The sequence below is a fragment of the Dermochelys coriacea genome, chromosome 1, assembly GCF_009764565.3.
Source record: "Dermochelys coriacea isolate rDerCor1 chromosome 1, rDerCor1.pri.v4, whole genome shotgun sequence".
Lineage (NCBI taxonomy): Eukaryota > Metazoa > Chordata > Testudines > Dermochelyidae > Dermochelys > Dermochelys coriacea.
The window spans coordinates 314,729,641-314,750,380 of NC_050068.2; the positions used below are offsets into that span (position 1 = coordinate 314,729,641).

Here is a 20,740-nt window from a genome sequence, read left to right on the forward strand (position 1 = left end):
TGTGGCACCTTAGAGACTAACAAATTTATTAGAGCATAAGCTTTCGTGAGCTACAGCTCATTGGATCCCATCACACAAGGTGCTGAGCGTGTCCTGTGATGATGGTGGTGGGGGACAGATTTTTAAAAGTATTTAGGTGCTTTTATTTCCCATCTCACTTGAAAGATGCTGATATCTCTGTTGATTGGGTCAGTGGACTAGAATATTTTCCATCAGTGCCTCTAGATTTAGGAATGCTTTTACAGCACAGTCATTGTTAGGATGCTGACTATCCCAAATAAAGAAGTAGATAGCAGAAAGCAAAGAAATATACTGAAACATAATGCTTTCTCTTGGACATAAGCTTTCCAAAAGAGGGCATTCAGCGGGCAATATTGTGCCATCAAATGCTTGTGTGCTATTTTAAGAAAAACTCCCTTTTCATTTTGATGGAGTGTTAGATGGTACTCTGTGAGCTTTTCCTTATGTAGCTTACATATGCCTCTCTTAGTGGCATCAAAATGTGTGTGACTGAATAAATGCTATATATGTTACAAGTCTAAGCACAAGTCGCTGAGCTAAGGAAATAAGGGAACATTGGTTTCAGAGTAGCAGCCATGTTAGTCTGTATCCGCAAAAAGAAAAGGAGTACTTGTGGCACCTTAGAGACTAACAAATTTATTTGAGCATAAGCTTTCATGAGCTACAGCTCATTTCATCAGCTGCATTTGTAAGTAATATAATGGTGCTTTTAACACGTCATAATCTGATGTTTTTGGGTGTTGGCATTTTATACCTGTACAATTCAGGCTTAATTTTCTTTGTTGATATTCTTCAGCTCTGATGTACTAGCGGTGATTATTGCTATCAGTGTAATGTTACAGGAAAATTAAATTTAAGGTCAAATTCAGAGTTTATGTAAAAGGGTCCAATTCCATTTAAGCTCCAACTCTACTGTCGTAGAAGTAGAACCCGGCACCAGCACATAGCCCCGATTACTTTAATGGGGCACTGCATAAGTCGGTCCACTGACATCAAGGTCAGGTTATTAGTCATTAAAGGACTCCATCTTTCTTAGTATTACCAGAAAGCATGAGATGGGGAGCAAACTTGGGGGGTATGAAATGTTGAGGGTCGAATTCATTGAAAGCTGAGGTGTTTTAACGGCTGAAGTAAGCCAGAAATAAAGAATAGGGAACAATCAACTCCTATAACAAAAATAATGAGAAATCTTGGGTTTTTTTCGTCTGTAGATTTTAGACTTTGGTTTAGCCCGACAAACTGATGATGAAATGACTGGATATGTAGCAACGAGATGGTACAGAGCTCCAGAAATTATGTTAAACTGGATGCACTATAATCAAACAGGTAAAGTAAGATACTTATTTTTAAACTACAAACAATATAGTCAGAACAGGAAAAAGCAACTGCATTTAACCATTTTTATTATGTTTATCATGCATATCCCTCTCTTCTTATTTTTGGCAGTTGACATTTGGTCAGTGGGATGCATCATGGCAGAGCTATTGAAAGGCAAGGCTCTTTTTCCAGGAAATGACTGTATCCTTAACGTAAAATGCAGTTACAAGAAGTGCAAATGCACCACAGTTCTTCCTGTTTTCTAATCACCAAAATGTTCTTAAGGCTATATTTGCCAGGTAACAAGCTTTCAATACAGCAAACTGAGCTTTGCTAATAGTTCAATTTACTATACATAACTGCTGAACGTAACAACCATCAGAAGACAAAGCAATAACAGATGTTCTTAAACCACAAGAAGCTACATGAATTCTTTATTTTATGCCTGATATTTAAATAATGACCTAGTTGCAGAAGGATTGATTTCTTTCATTTGTGCAGCTTCTCAAAAACAACATGCATTTATTATAGGGTGACCAGATGTCCCGATTTTATAGGGACAGTTCTGATTTTTGGGTCTTTTTCTTATATAGGCTCCTATTACCCCCACCCCCTGTGCTAATTTTTCACCCTTGCTGTCTGGTCACCCTAATTTATTAAAATTATTATATGCATGTCACTTATTGTGTAGAACTGCTGTTTTTATTTGTATGTAGCAAGAGAGGCAATGTAAAAATCCCTCATTCCAACATAAAGTAGTGGGACTATTATGGTTCATGGTCCAATATTGATGTGCTCTATTGCAGCCTGTGTTGTTTCTCTGACTGATAGGAGGGCAGAAAAGGCCGTTGCTGAGTAGAGTAGAATAATAGTAAAAGGAAATGTAGAGGAAGTAAAAATAGAGACTGAAGAGAGTGGAAGATAAAGAAATGATTGCTAGATCACATCAGAAAACCTCTCTGCATTCAAAATAGAAGCACAGTGTACATCAGATTCTGTTGTGTTCCACACTAAGGGCATGTCTACACTACTGTCCTAACTTGATCTATGATAGGTGAACTTGCAGCCACTGGAGTCATTATTGCAGTGGCTGATGTCCACGCTACCCTCTTTCTGTTGGTGGTGCGCATCCTCACCAGGAACGCTTGCAATGACTGAAGGGGGACTGAGAACCAGGGCTCTCGGCTCCATGCAGCTCCCTGCTGGAGCCACCTGGGCTTCTTTCCTCCCTGTGTGGGAAGTAGGGAGCCTTTGGGCAGCAGCCAGTCTGGGAACGTGGAGCCAGGGGCAGCTGGGCTTTAGCTGTCCAGCTTTCTTGTCAGTGTCTGGAGCCGTGAAATTGACAAGACGGCCAATAGCCGATGTAAGTAATGCAGTGTCTACAGAGACACTGCATCACCCTAACCGCACCGACATAAGCCCCGCACTTCTTGTGGAGGTGGCGTTATTATGTCAGTGTAGGGCGCTTACATAGTAGCTGCTTTACGTCACCCTAACTGTGTAGTGTAGACCAGATCTGACTGTTCTCGCTACTCTGAAAAGCAAAAAAATCCTAACATCGCAGCTAAGGCTAGAATATGGCCAGGTGTGGAAAAGGCATGATGATATTATAGATCCCTGAAAAACAGCTAAGACATGGTAACATCTTGCCATTGAGCTTTCTGTAGTGTTTAAATCAATCAGACTCTATTGTCAACAATGGCACCAGGGCATCACTCAGATGTTCTTAATAATACCTGTTGCTTCGCATCCCTTGACTGAGGTGGTGTTTCTGACTATTTTTGGTAAGCTGGTGTGTATTGTTTCTAAAAATAGGATTTTTGCAAAATATAGATTTACCAGATTTTTTTCTTTCTTGTAAAATACAATCTAGAGTTATAGTGTTTCATCAACTTCACTGAGACTTTAAATTAATCTTGAATCATTAGAGGAAGTGTTAATGTGGTTCATTTTTCAGATCATATACGAACTCAGAAAATGTACATTTTAAAGATTATGGGCCTGGTTCTATGCTCCTTTGCCCCAGTGCAAAGTGGGTGTAATATGCTACCCAGTCAGAATTCTCCACTCAGCCCCAGAGTCAGCAGTCATCCCAGTTAAGCAAAGCACTTGAGCATAGGCTGAAATTGTTAAGCACATGCTTAAGTCCCATCCAACTCAAAGTTAGGCATATGACTGTGTTGAACTGGGACCTTACACTGGTGGTAGCATTTTACACTCACATTTCATAGGTGTAAATGAATACACGAGGTTCTGGGCAGTGGACAATAAGACACTCTGGACCTAATCTTCAGTTGGTATAAATTGGCTAACTCCATTGCAATCAATAGAACTGTGTCACTTCCTCCATCTGAGGATCTGACCATCTGTGCAGGAGTTCAAGGTTTATTTAAACAAAAAAGGCTTGTCTGTTGCTTACTTTTACTATCTTTCCTGGAGTTTTCTTGAATACTTGCAGATATTGACCAGCTAAAGAGAATAATGGAAGTTGTGGGAACACCCAGTTCTGAACTTCTCAAGAAAATATCATCGGAACACGTGAGTTCCATAATTTAGCTGAGTTAATAATTTAATTTTTCATAGTAATTGATGTGGTATGTCACTGGTTGTGTTAGGTAGCATGCTGCTCCATTCCAAATGCAAAAATCTGTTTAAAATCGTTGCTTTTTTGCTGCTGGTGGCAACATTCAGCAAGTGGGGTAAAATTTTTCAAAAGTAACTTTGAAGATTTCATCGTTGGGTGAGACTTATCTCCTAAATTGCTTAGGTGCTCTTGAAAATGTTAGAGCTTAGTTTTAGTACTTGGAAGAATAATCACTGAATATGTGAGAATGGATTCAGTAATCTCACAGTCAATTTGGATGATCCTTTGTTTTGCTACAATACTTTGAAAAATAAATAAAACTGATGTTTAGCAAAGAGCATTAGATTATTATCAACTGATTTCTGTTCAGTTTTTGCACCCTCAATACTAGAGAGAGACCAAAACAAAAATGCTGGCTCCAAACACTACTATGTTCGGAATAGAGCTATATTGTTTGGATCCCAGTTTTGTGGCTCATATTTACTCACCTTTGCTGACTACTTATATGGGATCTGCTTTCATTATGTGATACCAAAGGCATTTTATAATTAAAACTCTACACATAAGATGCATGAATGGGGTAACCCATTAAAACAAATGTTTTCTTTCCAAACTACTGTTTCTCTTTGTGTGAGATTCCCTATTAAATCTATAATAATTTGTTTAAAAAATTTTTATCAAGAAGCTAGATTTTTAAGACTAACAATAGAGGCCCCAGGGGAGTCTTTAGGAGTGTTAATTAGCTGAGTTGTGACCTGGGTTGGGCTATCAAGGCACTGAAATGCTGTGGTGATGGACACAATATCTCATCAAATGTTTATTATAAACCACAGCACATTTATACCTCCTCGGCAATAACAACTTTGGCTCAGCTCATTTAGTTACATATTTACATATATAGAGCTGAATCCTTTACACTTTCCATGGCTCCGGAGTAGTCCCTGGAGAAAGTGAGAGCAACCACACTTGCTTGCTTACACTGTCTAAAACATCAGAGGACAGACCTCAAGGAGAAAGAACACATTTTTGGTGGAGAAATCTGTGCGGTCATGAGACTGCTTTTTGAAGGGCTCAGTGGCATAGGAGCATGATGGACTGTCACACACTGGTTACACAGGCAGTTAATATTTTTCCTCTGTGTTCAATGTGTACTGCAACACTTAATGCAGAATATAAGAGCAGTGTAGGTGACAAGTAAATAAAGCTGGTCTAACACCTTTTTGCTAATTTGCTGGATTTCTAACAATGCTTTATTTCTCATTCCGCGAAGGCTTTTTTTTTTGCCTTTGTGTGTGTTAATGTTTTTCTTACCAGTATATTTGTATCAGTTGAACAATTGAGGAAACTAACATAGCTAGGCTAACACTCCATTTTCTTGCAACTTCCAGCTGTTTATTTTTTTTAAATGTAACTGTTATGGGCTTGGGGCAGCTATACAGTTTGTGAGCATTCAGGCTCCTGGGAAGAGTTGAGGCAGGAATTAGCTGATTAGTTGGCTCTCCCTCCTCCCCCCTGCTGAGAGAAGCCAAGAAATGTAGGGAGAGCTCTCAAATGCGTGGTCACTTGGTTGTTCTTGAGGCCAGTGTAGTACAAACCTCTGTGCTTTGCACCTATCTTAGGTTCAGAGGTGTATCATATGTAACTCATTAACGTTCAGAGTAATTTTCTGGGCTCACTGATGGGGAGAGTAGACTTCTTATGGTGGCTTTTATCTTTTCATGGTTCATTTCTTTTGTTTCAGAGCCACCTTAATGAGTCAGATTGTGTGTGTGTGTTTGTGCGCGCGCGTGTGCATGCCCCAAAGGGCGGGTTTATTTCTGGTGGTAATATTTCCTTGATGGTTAAATTCCTAGGACTATGCCTTATCCGGAGGGCAAGTCTGTTTAGTTTTGTGAGTGTCCCAGTTGGGCACTAATTTGCCTGTACAAATATTTGTTTAATATTCCTGTACAGAGCTTTACACAAATATTTTACTATCTTATCTGCAAATATGAAACTCGTTTAATAACGAACGATTGCATGTTCTTAGATGTTCACTGACTAAAGCCCAGTAAGTCTAATCAGTGGATGCCAGGAATCTCTTTTTATTTATTTATTTTTTCCCCTTTTTATAGCTCATGGGTTTTTTTGCAAAGGTGTCTTTTGTGATTCCTTGGAAGATCATGTGATGGGACATGAGGTTTAAGAAGCTTCAAAAATTTGTATTTTGGTTTGTTTGTAGATCTAAAACTTGATTATTAATATTCTGATCTTTCTCAAGCAATTGGGAATTTTGGGGGGATGAATTCGCCCCTTGCATTGTATCCTAGCTGGTCCAAAGTAGTCACAAAGGTCTATACAAACCCTGCCTCCTTTATGACTCCCCCCTCCTTTGGTGTATTCCCCCCACTGCAGAACACACACCTCTACCCAGGGCAGAGCCATCTCTATATCACCTCCAAAGAAGCCCTGGGACAGGGAGAATTCTGGAGCTGTGGTGAGGGGGGCATATTGGGGACCAGGAGAGATGAGATGAATGGAAGTGTGACACGGGGAGACCTGCGCTTGGTGATTCCTCACTGCTGCAAGCTCCATAGGGGAAATGGCACCAGGAGGCACAAATTAGATCAGCTCCAGGGCTTGCCCTGTATTGCAGCTTGGGCACCAGCAGCAGCAATAGTATAAGGGCCTTTGCTGGCCCTAACATTACCACAGAGATCTGGCCTGTCCTTGAGGTTTTTAGCCTGATGGGTCAGACAAAACAATGGAGCAACCTGGCATAGTCATTGAGGCCTTCGGGTGTTCACCAGTTTCTCAGAATATTTGGTTCTTGGTTAAAATTCCTCTCTCTAAATTTAAAATGGAAGCCCATCCTCTTCTCATACATTGAAAAAAACCTGTTGTCAGTTTTTTAATCTAGGTAAAGTAGAAGGTTTATTTTGTTTCTTATAGCTTCACCCTGCACATCGCAGGTTAAAAAAGTTGTGTGTAGAAGTGAAGAAGTGCTGTGCAGCATAGAGAGTACAGGAGAACCAAGAGCAGCAGACCCCAGTTAATGAGTCCTGCTATATGACCTCCAAGTTACATCACTCTCATAGCTGGAGTAATGCCAGGGAAGCTGATCCATAACTGTATACATTGTTTTCAGGCTGAGGATAGCACTTACCTCCTCATCTCTCAAGTGCCCTCCCTGCCTTCGTCCTGTTCCTTTTACTTTTCAACTTCTGCTCAGAGGACTACGTCTACTTTTTAATGTTGCTTGTGGCCTCCATTCATATTTGTGCTGAAGAGCAAAAGTTGTGCATTCCCAGTTACGCGCCACTCAAATCAGGATCAAGACTTAAATGGAGAATCCAAACTTACTTTCAGTGATAAACAGAGGATTAAAGAATTGGAAAAATAGAGGGAATCTTTATATAAACTTCACCAGATGTTTCAGAACAAGTCTCTGAGTTAGTTTGTAGATCTGATGTCTTAAATTGGGGTTAGCCCATAATCTCTCTTTCAGTATTTCCAGATTCAGAATTATTTAAATACTCTGGGCTCCAATGGGTTTCTGTGGAGATGACAAGGAGATGGAGGAAAGGCTGGTGAGTAAACAAGATGCAGCCAAACTGATATTGGTCTCAGTTGGCGGTAGCTGGAAGACAAAACAGGCCTGGTCCCCTATAATCACTAATGGATTCTTGAAATGAGAAATTGGGATGTGAATAAATCAACACAGATTAGGCACAAGTACGGTCAAATGCACAGATGTCTGATGATTTCTGTTGAGTAATGGTTGATTTCCATCTTAGCCCATAGTTTCCATGCAAGAAAGTGTAACCACTATATTTTAAAACTGCACAGCAAGTTATATTAACATATGTCCCTAAAGGTCTGATTCTCTGAGGTGCTGAGCTCTCTCACCAGCCATGGGAGGAGAATATGCTCAGCATCATCTCCCAGGCGTGCACAACATCTTTCAGGGATGTATTCCCATGGGAAGGGAAATTAATCCTGTTCTCTGTCCTTTAAACCTGTACTCTCTATAGATGACTGGCTACCACTGGTAAGAGCAATCACACTTTTAGAAAGCTGAGTTGCCAACCTCCAGAATAAAAAGAGGAAAATATATTGAAATATGTTGGTAATGGCAGCCATATTGGTATGATTCCTCTTGACAACTTCCAGTAAAATAGAAAGTAAAAAGAAATGTATTTCTACTTCTAGTTTCACAAGTTTGTTGTATGTAAGTTAAAGATTAACCCTGTACTTGGATACATTTTGAATGAGACTGTGTCTTGGAATGACCTCTCAAAATACTTTAAAGTATCTTTTGTATTAGTGCATAACAATTGAAAAGCTTAAAAGATTGCAGGGAAATTAGAGAAATATCAGTGATGTGTTGTCACACAGAGAGAACTGAATTAGGAGAAGGATTCCATCTCTCCAGTGGCTGTGTCCTGACCCAGAGAACATACCAGGAAGGCTCACAGTAACCTCTTATTACTGTATAAACCAGGATATGCAGGGCCAAATGATCCTGAAGGTTGTCGGATCCAGAGGAGAAGGAGAAAACAAGTCTCAGTGCCTGCTCTCTGACCAGGAGCCAGGGAGTTGGTTGGCATGAGTTCACCACCAGTTTCAGCAGCTCTTTTCATATTTTTGTCCCTCTTGTTGTCTTCTGTGAAGCCCTGAAGGGTTTCTCAGTTTCCTGCAGTAACATGTGAAGAGGGGCAATAACCCATGTATAGGGAAGAGAAATGGTCAGGGATGAAATCCCTGTACTATTAACAACCTTTCTTAAAGAAACTACAATTTTCTCAGAGACTCTCTTTCATGCATGCAGGGATGCTCTGTCCTCTCTCCTTTGACAATTCCATTTTCAGAGCTGTCATCTGCAAGGGTCTGTCTACCCTCAAGATCCCCATTTAGTCTCCTCTGTCCCATAACCAGTAGGTCAGCTGCTCATCAGCTTGGACATCAGGAAAGCAATATCTTGGATGATGTCAAGTCCCAGCACCTTGCCTGCAATATGTGGGTTGGGCAGCTGAGTATGTGCGATGTGGCTGTCTCTAGGGTGGAGCCCTGAGGATTCCAATTTACCCCCACATCCATGGAGCCAAGGCAAGCTACAAAGGTCCTGAGGCTCTGCACCTTGGAGGCATCTTAGGTCAGGATTTGATCCTTAGTTGATTAAACATTAGTATTTGAGAGTGGGTAGGCTAGTACCTCTTTGCCAGTGTTAACTGAAAGGAGATATATGCTGACTTCATGGTTGAAAGATATGTGGCAGATAGTATGGTTATTTTAGGATCTATAGTGATAAACCAGTTGTGCAGGTAGATGAAAACATAAACAAGTTTTTCCATGTGAAATAACTATAACTTTAAGGGGAAAGTTCCACCTTTTAAAACCCTCTTGCCTGTGGGCTTTATAATTATAGACATATAAAGATGATTGACTGTACCTAGACACGCACACAAAATGAGTTTCTATAGACAATGTCTTCCATGAGTAGGAAATGTAGCAATTAGAGATTTTTATTTTCCAGCATTTGCCATGCTTACTATTGAGCAAAAATGTAATCTGAATATATGTTTTGATTTATTCCCAGGCTAGAAAATACATTGAATCGCTACCACATATGCCTCAACAGGATTTGAAAGCAGTATTCGTGGTGCAACCCATTAGGTAGAATTGGTTAGGGTTTCCAGAATGATGTAATTTGGTTTCCTTCACCAGCATCTGAGCTCAGTTTTACTGTTGCTATACTAAACCCAGCCGATGACATGGGGTGCATGTCATAAGCATTACCAACCTCTTGATTCTGAGACCACCATTTTACACCTAATTAACCTATTCAGATTCTTTTCTGGGTAGGAAGAATAGGCAGGTAAGACTCCCAGTGAACAGCAATCCTGGATTAGAGGGCAAATGGCTGCTTTCAAAAAGTAAAAGCCATCAAATATTGCATAGCTACACAGATAGAAAGAGAACAAGAGTTAGAGCAAAGAGAAAATTTGGAACTGCCTACCAGAAAATGATCAAATATTTTTTATTTGAAATGAGTAGCCATCACTCCTTTGCTTCGTATGGTCAAACGAAGTCCTAGAATGTATGATGCTTCTGGGACATATTAGGCCATCAATATTTTATTTAAATGGGGTTCCTCTTAAATATGACCCACTGTTAGAAGAAAATACATAATCCGAGAATTAATGAGGCAACGTTCTCAATAAGCAAATTACAATGTAACTAAATCTGTAGAAAATATGGGGTTTAATCCTACTCTGCATCAACCACAATAAAAAATTAAAAGTTACAATTTGTCAGTTTTTCTAATCCCATGCAAAGTAAAGCAGAAACGTTTTTAATAATTAGTATTTTTGTCTGATAATGAAAATGTACTGAAGTTAAGCAACATGTTTATTCATTAGGTGTTATTTGAGATCTCATAATTTAACGGGAAATGGAGTGCCGTTATCTGATATAAATGAATTAAAAGATAAACTGTCTAATCAACATTTTGCCACTTGCTCTGGGCCACTAGAACAATGTAAGCAGCAGATAGTGGATTTGAGAAAGATGCTAGTAAAAATATAATACATTAAAGAGGAAAATCAAACAAAACTCTATGGTGATTGTTTATTATGTTAAAGCAATAAAAACTGCTTACATTTCATATATAAATTACAATATATGTATATAAAACTAATATAGAACCACTTGCCACTCCTCCAAATATCTCACATGTATAATTTATATAGTTTTATGCAAATTTAAATGAATACATTTTGTACATATTCTGTGACTGTCCCCTTTAAGGCTACTGTACAATCGTCATATGAACATTTTATGGGTACAATAATTGCAAGTATAATCTTGCACTCACAATTTAGGTCACTTTGGTCCTAATACTGCAGGCACATATGCATATGCTTATTTAAGCATGTGCACTCACATGTTAATTTTAAGCGTATGACTACTGGATGTACTTAACATTAAACACGAGTTTAAGTGTTGCAGGGCCAGGGCCTTGGAAGGGAAGTCTAAATCAGGTCATTTAGACATCTGAATCCTAACTTGCACCCATTATAAACCTATGTCATCCACACTAAAACAGAGGCCTGTTTATGGCTGAAAATTCTACTCTGAATGTGTATCTTCATAAGCCATGGGCTGTATTGCACAAAAGAAGGCTTTTTACATGTCTTGGGAGAAATGAATGATATCTGTGTGTATATAGACACAGTTTATGTCTGATATAATTTTTTTCCTCCCATTAATTTTCCTTTTCTTGCACTAAATATCAAGACAGGAAAGGTTGATTCTGAGGTAATATGTAAACTTCCACTAGAAATTCTTCACTTCTAGACTTTCTCTTAGCCACATGACATGTTTTAAATTTAATTTGAGTGTCCTTTTGCCCTAGCTGTAGATCTTCTTGAGAGATGGCTTATATTAGACAGTGATAAAGAATAACTGCCTCAGGAAGCAAGCTCGCACATGCTTACTTTGTTCAGTATCATTATCCTGATGATGAGCCTGAGGCTGAGCTAGATGATGAGTCGATAGAGAATAAAGAACGAACCCATAGATGAATGGAAAGGTAAGGGAGAATTGTATGCAGCTGTTCAAACGTGCAGCAAAAAATGTGTTTGCTTGTATTGTCTGGTTCTTGCCCAGGGAATTGCAACACAACTTGAAGTCAGAAACTTCAGAATAACAAGGCAAATCTGTGTGTATTTCCCCCCTCTGGTTCTAGTCCCTCTTTCCATCATCTGATCACTGGATTTTCTCAAACACGCACAGCCCCACATGAAGGCAGATTGCAAGTGATCTTGTAAGGATCCTGTACTTTTATTCTTCTGTAGAGTCTTGTGGGCCAGATCCTCAGCTGGGATAGTGGAATGACGCCAGTTTACATCATGTGAGGTTTTGGCTCTGACCTTTCTTCTGCAGTTATAGCAAACGCATCTACAAATGGCCTGTTAATGGTTTCCTATGCACGCAATCACAGTAAAAGCTAAAGTAAATTAGGCTGTGCACACCCAGGGTGAAGTTCCTTTTTGTGTAGAGGGCCAGCCTATGGCCTTTGCACCATTTCAATTCCAAAAGAATTATGTGGGATTAAATTGCTGAGTATGCTTTTGTTATCCCTTTCTACAGGGTGAATCTGAACCCAGTGCTTGCCCAACTATTTTTCCGTTGTGTAGTGGGCTTCCAGAAATTTGGCTCCATATGTGCATGGGCCAGCTGCTATGGCCATTAAAGGTCTGTTGCTATTCTACCTTTCAGCACGCAGATGTAAACAAGAACTCTCCCTCAATATTTTTGGAATTTTTTACATATTCCTTTTGAGATGGAGGAAATTGAAACAGGAAGATAAAGTGGAGTGCACCAGACATCCTGATTCTTTCTTAAATCTCCCATCCATGTGGTAGTTGGAGAGGGTGCAAGAATAATCATTGCCCTGGCTGGTTCTCTGAGCGCACGCTCTCTACTATTACGCACCGCCTCCTATAGAGTCGCAGTCCAAATGCTAGCCCCTGGACCAGTGGTGATCCTTATGACACACTTAGATCTCTTAAGCACACCCTTTCCCAGGATTCCACCTCCTGGACACTGTGCGTTTACCATTGAACTCTTCAGGGGCACATGACAATGAAAGCCAACAGACATACAGACAGCCTTTGCACAGGATTCTAAAACACAATTACCCTTTGCTTACCATGAGGAATACACAGATCTAATAAACACACCTGTATGCATTTTCACTGCCTCCGTTTCCTTACCACTCTGTAGAGTTCTTTGGGTTGTCCAGGATCCTTCTCCTGCAGCTCATGGTCTTCTCTTCAGAAACCTGGAACTTCTCTCCCTCTCTGTCAGCTAACTTTCCTCTGACCTCGGCTGATCCTGCTGTTAAACAGGATGCTCCTCTCTCCAGCCGAAAGCTTTCCTGAGTCTCCCTGACCCACCCTGCCTCAGTGGCTTTTAAAAGCCAGCATCCAGTCCCTTGGTTCTTTATTCTGCTGCTGGGGATTTTCCACTCCAGTCCCTTCAGCAAAGTTGAGTAACTAACTCCCAGCCTCAGCCAACCCATTGTCCCAAGGTGATTCCACCAGAATAGGTAACCATTTTAGGTCTGACCAATCATTGACCCTGGTCTGATTGACCGTAGACATGATACAGCCCCTAGCTGTATCAGCTGTATCAGCCAAACTGTGGATTCCACATACACAGGCATTCAGAAATACAGCAATTTCATAACACCAACCAGAATTCATAAAATGGTACATAAACAGATTCCCAAATTACTAGTGGTACACAGGGGGATAGTCTGTTGGGCAAGAGGTTGTGTTTCTTATTTTTGATTGGCACTCAGACTCTAAGATTTTGATTCTGTATTACATCAAACTACGGGGCTTCATGTAGCTGGATGTAGCCCTTAGTTCGGGACTGACCAGTGCAAAGGCAGTACTACGTACGTATACTACTGGCATAAGGGAATATACTCCAGTGGAGAATCTGTGTAGTGAAGCTCCATCTGGCGTGCCCCCTTCTCTCTGAGCCTCTCCTACCACACCACCACTTCCCCTTGTGCAGTGGTGAAGACGGCTAGCACAGGATGCGATGGAGCTGCCTCTGCCAGCTTTCCACTCGTGGCAGGGGTGAAGTAGTCGAGTGACTTACCGATATGCTGGGGACAGCCTGGCCCCTGGAAGGGGCGGGGTCTAGGGTGGAAGCCGGCGGGGCTGAGGGGTCAGAGCCACCCTGTAAGGTAGTGCCCCCCACCATCCCCACTGGGGTAGCAGCAGCAGCCCGGGCTCCGGAGACAATTAAAGGGCCTGGGGCTCCCCTGCTTCTACTGTCCCGGTCCTATTAATTAGCCACCAGAGCCCTGGGGAAGCAGCAGGGCTCCAGCGGTTATTTAAAGGATCGGGCGGCAAGAGGCAGCTGGAGCCCCAGCCCTTTAAATAGCCCCTGGAGCTCCCGCTACACCAGGGCTCTGAGGTCTATTAAAGGGCCTGCGGCTCCCCTGCTTCTATTGTCCCGGTCCTTTTAAATAACCTCCAGAGCCCTGGAGTAGCAGTGGTGGGGCTCCGGCAGCTATTTAAAGGGCTGGGGCGGTAGAAGCAGGGGAGCCCCAGGCCTTTAAATAGCCCGCCGGAGCCCCGCAGCCGCTACCCCAGGGCTCTAGCAGCGGGGCTCTGGAGGCAATTTAAAGGGCTTGAGGCTCCAGCTACTGCTGGGAGCCCCAGGCCGTTTAAATTGCCCCTGGGAAGCCGGGCTGCCCCAGTACGGTGCACCAGCTCTTGCCAGTATGCCATATAGGGCTGTACCGGCTTACTTTCACCTCTGACTAATGGAGAGTTTGCTGGGGGGGAGGACAAGAATTCTGTCTCCAGACAATTTAAAGCACTTTGCACTGCTTACATGATGCTGAGTGGCCCAAGCAGGGATCCTGCCCTGGCCCTTTATGCGGTTCCCTCATCACAAAATAGATATGGCAGAGTTGGTTATACAGCATATTTTAGCATGGAGTTTAGCTATGGGGGAGCCTGGTTAATTGTATGCTCTTCTATGGAGTTTGGCTATGTTGATGTGAATGCTATAAAGGGGGAGCTTGAGGAAAGTGCTCTAGACTAGATCCTGAGCTGTGACTGAGGAGGTCTCAGTGCAGAAGGGGTGCTGCAAAACTAACTGTAAAGGATCTTTGCACTTCTCCAGTTCTGAAGCTGGTCCCTGTTTTAAGTGAGAGCAGACTGATGGCTAGTCCCAATTACACTCTTACCCAGAGCTCCAAGGATCTGTTCCAGCAGCTGGAGATACCTGTAGTTTAGGGATCTCTCCAGTGCCTTCTTATCCTCCCTTTCCCTCCCACAATCCTGTTTCCATAAACTGGCTGCATATATCTGTGCCACCCAAGAATCCTTCTACACTGGTGAAATCCTACAGAGGCTGAGTTATAGTAGTGGTGCAAAGCTATGCTAATGCAGGACAGGAAATGGGCCACAGTGTCAGTCAGGGAGGAGCACCCTCTGTTAACCTGAGAAGGGCTCTCCCTAATTCTGCTACCTCTGGATAGATGATGAAAGCTGATTCATAGAATATCTGGGTTGGAAGGGACCTCAGGGAGGTCAGCTAGTCCAACCTGCTGCTCAAAGCAGGACCACTCCCCAACTAAATCATCCCAGCCAGGGCTTTGTCAAGCCTGACCTTAAAAACCTCTAAGGAAGGAAAATTCCACCACCTCCCTAGGTAACCCATTCAGCGCTTCACCACCCTCCTAGTGAAAAAGTTTTTCCTAATATCCAACCTAAATCTCCCCCACTGCAACTTGAGAGCCATTGCTCCTTGTTCTATCAATTCTGTGATTCTGTGATTGCCATCAACTGCTCCTCCACAAAATTTGTATGCTGCAAAGCCAGCACGTGTTGCCTTGCACATATCTTGTCTAATATGAATCCGTGTGCTGCATTTGCTACTGTAACTACAGGTGCTTAATTTGTTTGTCTGCTGTTTCCTCAGATGGTTGAGCCCTTGACAGGAAAGTTTAACAATTTCCTTTTCACGAAATTAATTCCTCTTCATGATGCAAGCCTCTTTTTTTAAATGGTTGCAGGGGCAAACTTGGCTTAACACTTCCTGAGCTGAAACTGGGAGTGGGGATAACTTCTCTATAAAAAGCAAGAATGTTTTATGCAGCAGCAGCAGATTCTGTTGCATCAAAAGATGGTGAAATTAACCCTTGTTCAAAGGCCCAGCCCAAGGCCTATGGGCCACGTTAAGCTTCAAAATAGGGCTTGCATAGAATTGAAGCTGAGCATAGCCTTGTTCTTGGCCCTCTGCACAGGGATGAATTTCACCCCAAGAGATGTATAGCTCTCCTCATTCTCTTCTCTACATACTTCATCTGTCATTAGAAAATGGCCCTTGAAAATACCAAATGCTCTGAAAATCAGACAAATACTATGTCTGATTCTATGGTCTGATTATTTCAGTTTAATTATTTTGACTTTTAACTGTATGAATAGAAGCAGAAACATCTAGGTGATCAAACAATTTCTCTGAGGAAAATCACAATTAATATTTCAGATGCTGAATTCCAGCAAATGTGTGTTCTCATTCCGTGTGCTGAATAATTAAGTGCATAGGCAATCTTATATAAGAATTATTTGAGAGGTTTGTTTGGTTAGCATTTCTTTAATGGGTTCAGGTAAAAGCATTCCTTAGTGAGGCTAACCTGGTTGAAATTCTTGAAAGGGGAGAAATCAAGGGTTCGGATTGTTTAGAAAGAAATGTCCTTATCTCCTTTGTAGGTCTAAAGAATGGCTGATTGAAATAATACTTTTGCAGCTTTAGCTAGGAGAGTATTAAAACATGGCAAAATATTGTCATTTTGTTCTTATTAGAGAAGAATCATATTCCAATGAAGGAATAGAGCCATTTGTGCATGATCACTTGTAGACATTTACTAGAAAATCCCTCACAAAACTGAAGAAGTTGCAGATCCTCTAATTTGATCACAACTGAGTTTCTGTATTACAAGAAACAGACACAGTATGAAGCTTTGATATAGTATTTTTACCTCTTTTCTGTTCGAATTTCTCTGGAGACTAGGAAGTTGCTTCTTCTGAGTCTTAAGGCATTATGGCAATGTTACTGCTGTGTTGAGGGAGGTGTTATGCTGCTTCCCACCACATATACAAGTTCTTGATTTTTAACATTAAAACATTTACGGTACTTGGTTTTGCTAAGTAAAACAACTGTATAGGCCCAGTTATGGGCTGCTTTACTAATGCTTACTAACTTCAAATAGAAGTTTTTAATCCTTGGATATATTCCATATTTGAGGCTTATTTATAACAAAAATGTAAATAGGCATTTTGTAACTATAACAGCTTCCTGGGGGTCGGGGTGAGAGATGGATTAGTTAGTATGTTCCTGACCGTCAGTGGAGTTTTGGCTGAGAAGAGATGCTGTGTGCATTCAGACCTGCAAAGTGTTTACATCAGTACATTCAAACTGTTGTGTTATATTGACAAAAAATGCATTACCTGCGGTTTGTATAGATAAGTACCCTATTAAATCTATATCATAAAGGAAGGAATACCAGGAACTAAAAATCCAGCATAGAATTGTAGTTTATGCTGCTCTGAATGCAAGAACTGTCACTTTCTTGTGCAAGTTGCCCATTTCTTATTTTATAAGATAATGCATTCAAACTTGTACTTGAAAGATTATTTCGGTTACATTTAAGAGGAATCAATTTTTCTTTTTCCTTAAACATTGTTATTTGTATTGTACCAATACGTGGATTAAGTTGAACACTGATTAGACCTTTGTAAACTAACTATTGTATTTTTAATGTGAAGGGACTCTTTGAATGGCTACATAGTCGGACATGAGCTCCTCTTAAACTATGAATCGGAGAGTCAGAGCTTACGTCGTTGAAAAAGCAGTGTTACCTAGATCTTCAGTAAAGTTTCAGTTTTAATGTATAGGCTACATCTACACTACAGCACTTATAGCAGCACAGCTTGTGGTGGAGGCGCTCTACGCTGAAGGAGAGAGCTCTCCTGTCAGCTTAATAACTCCTGCCTCCATGAGAGGCAGTAGCTGTGTTGGCAGGAGAACCCTCTTCCCCCAGTGCTTGGGTCGGTGTCACTTATGTCCTTCAGGGCTGTGGATTATTCACACTCCTGAGCAACGTAAGTTATACTCAAGTAACCTGTAGACAAGGGGAGAGTTTGGCCATTGTTTAGCCAAATGGTTCCTTGACTGATTCTTTTTTTAAGAAATGAAGTTACAGACAAGTGCAGTGGGCATGTGCTTTTGTTAAACCATGTTTTCCTTGATGAGGGTAGAAGGGTGTCCATTGAAATGTTGATTTACTACCTAAACGAAAAAGACAGGGACAGGGTTTTTAAAATTTTTCACACAGCTGCTCAGCTCAGTTTGTGAATCTAGTTTCCTATCAGTTTGTAAGATTTTTATGCATGTCTCTCCTCTAGCTTTTATGGAAATAACTCTTGTCCCCATGAATGAAAGAAGTATACTGTATTAAAGAATCTAATGTGTGCGAGACACTTCTATTCCATTTCTGAGGAATTTCATCGGAAAATTTTTTTTATTGGTTTGTAAGGAAAAAACTACATTCGATTTAAGCACATTCACAGAGTAGTATAGTGTACTTCATTTAGTTTTGGGACATTGAATGGGAGATGTGGAGGTATAACAATATACCGTCCCTTGTTGGTTGTCAGTGGTCTCGGGAATAAATGAAACAGCTAATTTCACATTTTGTAAAAAGTTCTATGAAGGATCTGTTTTCTGAGACGTGAATCTTGCAACATGTAAAAACAGCATGTTGCTTTAACATCTATGTAATACATTTTGAACATTCCGTTTTGCATGCACATTTTAGAATCAAAAGCCTTAAATACTGAATTATTTACCTTGCATCACTTGATTGCAGGAGTTACAGTGGAATGGGGTGGTATTTTTATATATCAAACTTTTTACACATTTTTACTTATAATATCTGTTTGCCCTAAATCTTTAGTGCCTATGTGTATTTTGTTGAGGTTTTTTTATATCTGACATTTTTCATATTTTGGTATTTATATCCCATGTTAGCAGTAATAAAGGACAGATTAGCAAACACAGAATTTACTATATTCCCTAACCAAAAGCATTGGTAAGGTAGAGTTAAGACTGTAAATCAGCCATTAATTGATAATGTTTTAATAATACGGTGATTTCAAATCAGGGGTATTTGGGGTGGGTTAAAGTCTGGAATTTCAACTGTTTTAGTTATTGAAAACAAAATAAAAAATCCAACACCTAACTGCCTAAAAGAATACTCCTGTTGAGGTACCCAAAACAACCGTAACTCTGCCTGCTTATCCTACTTCTCCTGCCAGTGAGAGAACCCCACTCGCTGCAACAATAATGAAATTAAGAGCCTGATCCTCTTTTTACTTATATCAGCTAGTGAAAATCAAGAGTAACTCAACTGAAGTCAGTGAAATAACACCTGTGTTAAGACAGCTAGGCTTGGTCATTCCTGTTTCACATATGAATTATTCTTAGAACTGATAGAAACATTTTGAATTTCAAAACTTTTGACAAAAGAGAAATTTGTCTGAGAAAATCCTTTTATCTGCAACCAGCTCCAATTACTATGCAATGGTATTTCAGTTTTGGGTGATACAACCCACTGCTACCCTTCTAACTTAGATCAGGGATGGCATCTCAGATGTGCTTTGGCAGTACATGAAGGGTCGTATGGTTTGTGGTCAATATGTTCAGGATCAGGCAATCCTAAGAGATTTTGAGAGGATGTAGAAAAAGTACCCTAGGAGTTCTTGTTCCCCAAAATTCACACAATCCTCCCTCTTAACACTTGTCTCCCTACTACCACCTCCCAGCCCAATTCAGTCAGCTCTTTTCCCTCAAGAGGCTAAAGCTTTTCAGCCAAAATGTGTGACCAGACTGGAACAAAAATATTGTACTTTGCTTAACAACATGTTAGTAACTTTAGAAGAACTGAGATTTAACGATTCCACTTTTGAAGTGTACACCACCTTAATATTCATCAGTTCATGTAGTATCTACAGAGATTCTTTGAGCTAGTTTATTGCAGGGGGGATTATTCCGTTGCTTTGATACATACTATAAAAATCTAGGGAATAGTCTTCAAAGAAAACGTAATCAGCGATGACAGAATATCGCCAAGTGCTTAGGTGTCTGGCTTCCTTATTCAACTCTCAGGAAAGAGATTCTCTGGAGGATAAGCCTGAGCTTATGTGTAATTTTATTTAATGAAAGCCATCTTGATAGTAGAAAAGTCCTACTATCTCCATGTAGTCAATAGAGCAGGACACATGAAATGGATGACAGTAGAATAATCCTTCTAGGAAGACCAACAAAACAAATAAGAACATTCCAGTCAAAATTTTTGAATTTGGTTGCTTAAAGTTAAATCCATATTTATTCACCTGAATGAAGATGGCCTGATTTTCAAAGGTGCTGAGTGTCCTCACCATCCATCAACACCTGTGCCAGTTCAGCAGCTCTGCAAATCAGATTAGTCTTTCTTTTAGGTGCCTAAATAGGTAGTTAATCAGGTGGCTGACTTTCAAAATGTAGCTTTTATGTTTATAGTGACTCAACTCTCAGCAGGCAACTACAACTCATATTCAAGTAGAGTCAGGTTTGTTGGACTCAGCATTTCACTATGTAGTAAAAAACTGATTTTCACCCAAACAATATACCAAGGGAAACAGGGTTGCTTTTCTTCTTTTGATTCAATTCTGTAAAGTTAAGTCTATTTTTATTTTATATTATGAATAATAATAATAATTAATAATAAACGGAAACACGTAGCATTAATTCAAGTGCTTACCCAATTATCTTTATACAAACAGTCTAAAGTGTTAACACTTCTTGAGAGAAAACAGAATAAACCAATTCTGGATTCCTAGATCAAATTGGCTTTGAAAGATGCGGCAAAAAAAAGGGGCAAAGATAGATTTAAAAAAAAAAAAAAAGCACTGTACTGATTTTCCAGCCTGTTTCAAGAATGCCGTCTGATTTGCTCTAAACATTCCAGAATGAATTTTCCTTGGCACAGGATAACACAAGAAAACTTTCAGATTAATAGATATAGGCTAGATGAAAGTAGAGGAATGATCATAACTGGACTTTAATAGAAACCAATCCATAGTGTTAACTGCAGAGAGACTATGTCCTCTCATTAATCCGTACAAACTCCAGGCTCATGTACATCTCCACACTGACAGCATTTCATGATGGAAACAAATAATCTCTCTTTCTATGAATAAT

At 40.4% G+C, this 20,740-nt stretch overlaps 1 protein-coding gene across 1 annotated transcript in view; it reads left to right on the plus strand.

Moving 5' to 3' along the window:
• The window catches only part of MAPK11 (mitogen-activated protein kinase 11), a 48,618-nt gene that overhangs the window by 25,232 nt on the left and 2,646 nt on the right, over nt 1-20,740 (plus strand). The window contains 7 exon segments of the mRNA XM_038394309.2: nt 1,233-1,347; nt 1,468-1,539; nt 3,797-3,876; nt 9,501-9,563; nt 11,303-11,357; nt 11,360-11,478; nt 11,480-11,495. Of these exon segments, the coding sequence (XP_038250237.1) occupies nt 1,233-1,347; nt 1,468-1,539; nt 3,797-3,876; nt 9,501-9,563; nt 11,303-11,357; nt 11,360-11,478; nt 11,480-11,495 (520 nt within the window).